Source organism: Triplophysa dalaica, chromosome 10 (genome assembly GCF_015846415.1).
Source record: "Triplophysa dalaica isolate WHDGS20190420 chromosome 10, ASM1584641v1, whole genome shotgun sequence".
NCBI classification, from domain to species: Eukaryota; Metazoa; Chordata; class Actinopteri; order Cypriniformes; family Nemacheilidae; genus Triplophysa; species Triplophysa dalaica.
Genome location: NC_079551.1, coordinates 18,370,421 through 18,376,679, shown reverse-complemented (window position 1 = coordinate 18,376,679; position 6,259 = coordinate 18,370,421). Strand labels below are relative to the sequence as shown.

General features: G+C 35.0%; 1 protein-coding gene across 1 annotated transcript; it reads right to left on the bottom strand.

The window, feature by feature from the left end:
* Nucleotides 1–1,739: 1,739 nt before the first annotated feature.
* si:dkey-222p3.1 (uncharacterized protein LOC100007529 homolog) lies at nt 1,740–5,842 on the bottom strand. Its single transcript, XM_056757923.1, has 4 exons — nt 5,359–5,842; nt 4,524–4,564; nt 2,833–3,150; nt 1,740–2,724 (listed from the first exon to the last, which is right to left on the bottom strand). Exons 1-4 carry the CDS (start codon nt 5,388–5,390, stop codon nt 2,591–2,593), a joined length of 525 nt encoding a protein of 174 aa, XP_056613901.1. The 5' UTR covers nt 5,391–5,842; the 3' UTR covers nt 1,740–2,590.
* Nucleotides 5,843–6,259: the final 417 nt, after the last annotated feature.

The window sequence follows — 6,259 nt, the reverse complement described above, 5'->3', positions numbered from 1 at the left end:
TCTTCTTTATTTCACAATAACAGTGAGATGCAACTGTGTTTCAAACCAATGAAGTTACTTTTCACCCAAACCTATGAGAGGAAGTCCAGCTACAGGCAAACTGACAGACCACATTGAACAATACCAGCACATGATCATGTTTTGGGGTTTGTGTTTTCTTCTCAGATCTATGTTGCAGTCCAACAATTATAGACACGTGTTCACAAAAGCTCAGGTTTAGTTTGGTATAAGCTCTGCAAAATCAAGACACAAAATCCTTTCAACATAACTTTATTATGTTTATTATGTTGTATTAAGGACCCATCATCAAATCAATAATTTGGGGAGCACAAAAGACATTTGGAAAGCTTAGAACCTTTTAAAATAACTACGTAAAACTAGAAATAGAATACATAAAATGTACATTTTAGGTTATTGTTATTGAGTATATTGACATAACATTACAATAGTTTGTACATAAAATGTCCATCCTATTTCATGCATTGTCAACAAGTCAACACGTCCTGACTTCCTTTTTTCTCGGTTGAAAGTCGTCTCTAAGAAAACTCAGGTGTATATAAATGACCATTTATGGCCTAGGCAAGTGTTCCTTAAATCTTACCCTGGAGGGCCGGAGCACTGCAGAGTTTAGCTTCAACCCTGATCAAACTTGCATCCCTGTGATTTTCAAGTGATACTGAACAACTTGATCAGCTTCCTCAGAGCTAAACTCTGCAGTGCTCTGGCCCTCCAGGGTAAGATTTGAGGAACCCTGGCTTAGGCCCTAGGATGTCCACAGAGGCAATCTGGTCCACGTTGAACAAGTTTGTGTGACGCCATCTACTGGACAAAAAGATGAACTGAGTGTTTGAAAAATACATTGTTTTTAATGGGTGGGTTGTGCGCAATTGGGCTTGTTTGATGTGGTGGTGAACAGCAAGGAAAAGTACTAAATGCACATCATTAAATAACCATGAAATAATGCATTGTTCAGAATGCAAAAGTAATCATCACATGGAGCAGTAAATGTATGCTGTGTCTTTTGTAATTGATGTCAGATGTCAAAAGAATCAGATCAAACCTGTCACCAATCAAACCAATCTTTCTCTTACAAGAAACTATAACCAAATTGAAGTCATGGCAACATGGTCAGGTTGTTTGACACACCTTCACATTTAAATACCATAAGCAAAACTAAAGCAAACTGGGAAGATAACACAACCCTTTGTGGTGTGAGAAACTCCAATCCACATAGATATTCGTACTACTTGTCTAAATGACAAATTATATGTTTTGTGAAACTCTTGTTTTGTCTCTTCAGTTCAGGCTTAGGGATTGCTGTGGTAGTTTTAATAAAGAGTTTAGGAATGTTGCATGCTATTTTATAAATGGTAGGTTTATCCTGACACAACCCTATCATTCATGAGAAACAAACTGTGTGTTCTGTCTTTTCTTATGCGAGTGGGCAGTTCTCAATAAACAGCTAAGTGAAGGCTACTTAACATTATTCAGACAATATAGTCTCAGTCTCAAATGGAACACATAGTCTCTTCACTGCCATTCACATGCATATCACATTTAAAACTGGAGATCATTTTTTAGTAAACTATAATCTGCTTAACTGGATTAAAACGATGCCCATAAGCAAGACAGAGGGGTTTCAGTCAATCTTTCTGAATAGTCATGTTATAAAAATATGAAATATTAGCTTTTTATTGAACATCTGTCCATTTTATATGTTCAAACAACACAGCAGGAGATAGAACTCGAAAGCACACCTTTATTTCAGCGCAAACCATTTAGTCAGCACAGCATTGCAACACAAAAAGGTGAAAGGAAATCTACAAGACTTGTCAAACAGGAGACACATGAACAAATAAAGTAAATATATATATATTTATATATATATATATACACACAAATAAATAAATAATATAATGTTAATAATAAATAAACAAACAATTGTTTAGTTCAACTAAAGTGAAAAACTATTGACAATCTGTAAATAGTTTGGTGTATAAAATAAAATAAGATCATTATAATTTAAATAAATAAACATAAATAAATAAACAAATAATTGTTGTAGTGTGACCAAAGAGCAAATTTACTTTAAATTTAAAATTTCCTTACAACAACAACTCCTTAAAACCCCTGGTTAACAAAAACATCTAATGTACTGTAGTTAGAAAATTTGCCATATTAAATCAAAATTACTGTATACACAGCCTTGTATTCAAAAAGTAAAATCATCTCATTGTCACTTTTCTTAAAGATGTTTTTTTTTTCAAAGTGCATGTTGGCAAAATACAAAAGTACCTTACACAAACTACTGTAGCCTCATATCAGTTGAAGCTTTCGTTTCATATGACGTAAACAGATCATTATACATGGTCTAGCTGGTTAGATGTGTCAAAGACGTAACACGATGTGTTACTGCTCTATAGCTAAACAATATTATATACTATAGCTAAAAGAGCTATTACAATAATAATATATGTTCTGTGGTCCATAAAAATGACCTATAGTCCTGATCAGGTAGAAGTTGGTCAAGCAATGGCTCACTGCAGCTATTATTAAAGCACAAGCTTGTCAACGATTCACATTCACAGAATCAAATGCAGAGAGGAATAATCATAGATAACAATGGAATTAAAAGTGCTACTATTTCATCTGCTTTTATGTCAACTCCGTGGTTCATTCTTTCAGATTTTTCTTCGCTTTTGGTTCTTGTTTCACGTGGTTTTACTGAAACACAAAAATGTTGCTGATTAATAGGGTGCAGTTTAGAACAACATTAGGAAATTAGAAGAAAATTATAACTCTTTGAAGTTTACAGCATTTATTTCATCATACCTTTAACACTAAGATCTGTGCATTCCTGGTAATTTGTGTCAATAATGTAACAGCAGTATGTTCCTGCATCAGTGAGTCGAAGATTCTCAATTTTGAGGGAGAAGTTGCCTTTTACAAATTCGTGAGAAAATGCCTGAACTCTGCCCGTGTATTCCTGGTGCTGCTCCCTAGCCGACCCTCTGCCTTCTTGTATGTCATAAACATTCTTGATGTCATTATATCTCCAATGTGCCGTCAGGTCTTGCAATTTTTTATTGTAGTGACAGGACAACACTGCAGAACTTCCAACAAAACCCTCAACTGTTTTCTGTAGAGACACTGAAAAACAGAATGAAATAGAATACGTGATTTTATTCATCAGGAACTCATTGAATTGTAAAAGTATGACATAAATGGAAAGGATGTTTAAATAATCAGTAGGCATGGGCCAAATACCGGTTTCAAGGTATACCAAGTTTTAAAAGAGTTAAGGTTGATTGTGATATTGTTTCTAAGGAATGAGCTATGTTTACAAAAAAATAAATAAATCATGTAATTCGTTGTTTGGAGTTTATGTCTAATTTATAAGACAGCTAGTTTTTTGAAAGAATATTATAATTTTAAGGCTTTATTTTTGCCTGACACAAATGTTCTATATGTTGGTTCGAAATGAAATGTGTTGTGTCCAGTTGAAATGCAGAATTTGGAAATTTGGAAATAACACATTTTAGTCTTTTAATAGCAAAACCGCATTGTCGTGAAACCATGGTATTTTTGATTAAGGTTATTATTCCATCATACCGGCCCTTGCGTATGAGTTTTTGGTGATGTCAGCTTAAAAGAAAGGGCCCTTTCAGAGTTGTTGAAAGTGCATTTAGGTAAAAAAAAGTAAATAGAGCCATTTCACTGTGTGTTCCACAGAAAAGTCATGCATGAAAGCAACTAAATGGTGTCAGGGGTATGGTAGAAGAACCCAACCGCAGTAAAACAAGAACATATAAATATAAACTTTAAAGAAACAACTTACCATAAGGGGGCAAAATAAGAAAACAGGATAACTTACTACTTAAACTTCATAGACAAGACTAAATAGAAATGACATCAAGATATGGGGCTAGGAAATCAAACTGGCAAGGTAATCCAACAAGATGATGAAACAAGCAATTGACAAGGCAACATAGCAAAACAAGCAACCACAGGACAGCAAACACAAGGGCATTTAATAGGGAGACTAACAAAGGATAAATAACAAGGGACCGGTGACGGGAATGAAACAATGATGGAAGGCTAAACAAGGAAACGAGAGGAACTGGGCCAAAAACAAGACCGGAGAGAGCGCATATTATGTCATGACAACAATACAATGTTCTCTCCACGCAAAACATGAGGCTCTGTCATGATCCTGCCACTAGACCATGAAAGACATGACAAGAGTCACAATCAAAGGCAAACAAGAAATGACAATGAAAGGGTTGGGTGAGACAATAAAAATAACAAACATGGGAGGGGGTGGGGTAACAAAAGAGTCCATGAGGGTAAGTCCAAAGAGGTTGGGGCTAGGTGGGGGAGTCTTAGTCCAGTGAGAAGCCTCGGGAGCGCGGAGTCCGAGGAGACTCGACTGGTAATCCACAAGACGATGAAATAAGATAACGACAAGGCAACATAGAAAAAGTTTCACTTTCATATATTGTATAAGTAATTCAGATGCTTACCATCATCAATAAACAGCAAAATGTAACAAATGCTCAACCAACTGCAAAACAAACACAATAGATTGGCATGCAATAACTATACAACCGCTACACAATATTCCATTATAATATATTTAGCAAAGCTCAAAGCAAACATGAGTAAATGTCCATGCACAACTCATCCTACTATTGCTAGTGCATCCATACCATGTCCAAATGTCTATGACATGATCTCGCTGCAATGTAAATAATGGATATGGATTTCCCACACAATTTCACGTCCATATTACGTATTAATGAAACAGGTTGAGACAGGTGATAGCTGACGCAGTCCCCGCCGCATCTTTTTCCATTACGTCACTGACACCTGGGCAGCTTCACTGGAAATTGAGACTATATATATATTGCTCGACAATATTGCCTTCAAATGTATCCTCGCATCAGTTTAATGTTTTTTTTATGTTAGACTGACATACGAAACAGAGACTTGATGTAAGTATAAGCTGTTTGTTTGAGTCATAACAAGGTCAGATTGTTGTCGAGGACAAAATGTGGAAAAAATAACACGCAGTGATGATGCACAAGGCCAACGTTATTTATTATTTATATTTTCCTCTGGTCTGAAAACATTGGTTAACGTAACTGAATATGATCAACCTTAAACAATTTAAAAAAGAGAGATTTACACGACATATTTAGTATATTACTAGCATGGTAAAATCTTCTTTATTTTACAGGTAAACAAGCGCAGCTGTCAAAACTTATTTACGTCACAGTTAGCCAGAACAGCTTATCTAAAGCTGACTAGAATAAAAGTGCCTACTGTTATTTCGCAAACGGAGAATTTACAACATACCTTTTCATCACGGTCTTCTTATTAATAATCATGTAGACAGTTTCTATTATAGTATCTATTACAGACAATTGAGCCTATTCGCTGCCACCGAATTTGGAGCTGCTTGCTACGACGGTAAAATTTGCAATGCAAAGCCATACGCATGCGCCGTCTACATTGTAACCATTATCCTTTGTGTAAAAACTATTGTTTTGCTGCTTTTAATATCACAATTGTACTGTTGCAGTGCAGCCAATAAAACAAAATAAAAATGAAAAAATATATTCGGACGGTCTGGACTCCAAGAGTAACGTTATTCACTGTAATAAATAATTATCATGTCAACAGCATAGATAAGAAGATGCAAGCCTGCCATCTGCAAACTAAAGATAGTAGACCTTTCCTCACAACTATTTTGCGATTTTAACCAACTTGTTTCAAGGTAATTTTAAAGTAATAATAAGCCTATTCCCCAAAAGGTTATGCCTATATATTTTCTACAGCAGGTGTGTCGTTTACATTGTCACTATGGTTACTAGTTACATATTACACTAGTGCCTCACGCCTACTAGTGTCCAAATATGTGTTTATAAAGTATCTTTCTTTTATATTTGCTCTGTGCTCGTGAGTTTATTTGAGCTTTCTTTTGTCATAATGTAAACAAATGACCATTAAACGAATCATTTTCACACAAATATAAAATAGCTGATTGTAATTATGGTATATGGAATTGCTCATATTTTATGATGGTTTTATATTATGCGTAATTTATGGGAGTTAAGTTATTTATTTTTTTGGACTATGACGTTTTTTATATCTAAACAAAGAATTTAGAAAAAATTGTTTAACTTGTACGCAAGATGGCGATATATGGAATTACCTACCGCCACAGAGAGGAAGAAGAAGAAAAGACGGAAGTAAA

Excerpts from the sequence above, each read along its gene's own strand:
- si:dkey-222p3.1 (XM_056757923.1), bottom strand. The coding sequence starts at position 5,390 with ATGATTATTAATAAGAAGACCGTGATGAAAAG. Across the intron at positions 4,565-5,358 it reads AAGAAGACCGTGATGAAAAG|TTGGTTGAGCATTTGTTACA; the intron begins GTATGTTGTAAA and ends TTTGTTTTGCAG. Across the intron at positions 2,725-2,832 it reads CACAGATCTTAGTGTTAAAG|TAAAACCACGTGAAACAAGA; the intron begins GTATGATGAAAT and ends TTTGTGTTTCAG.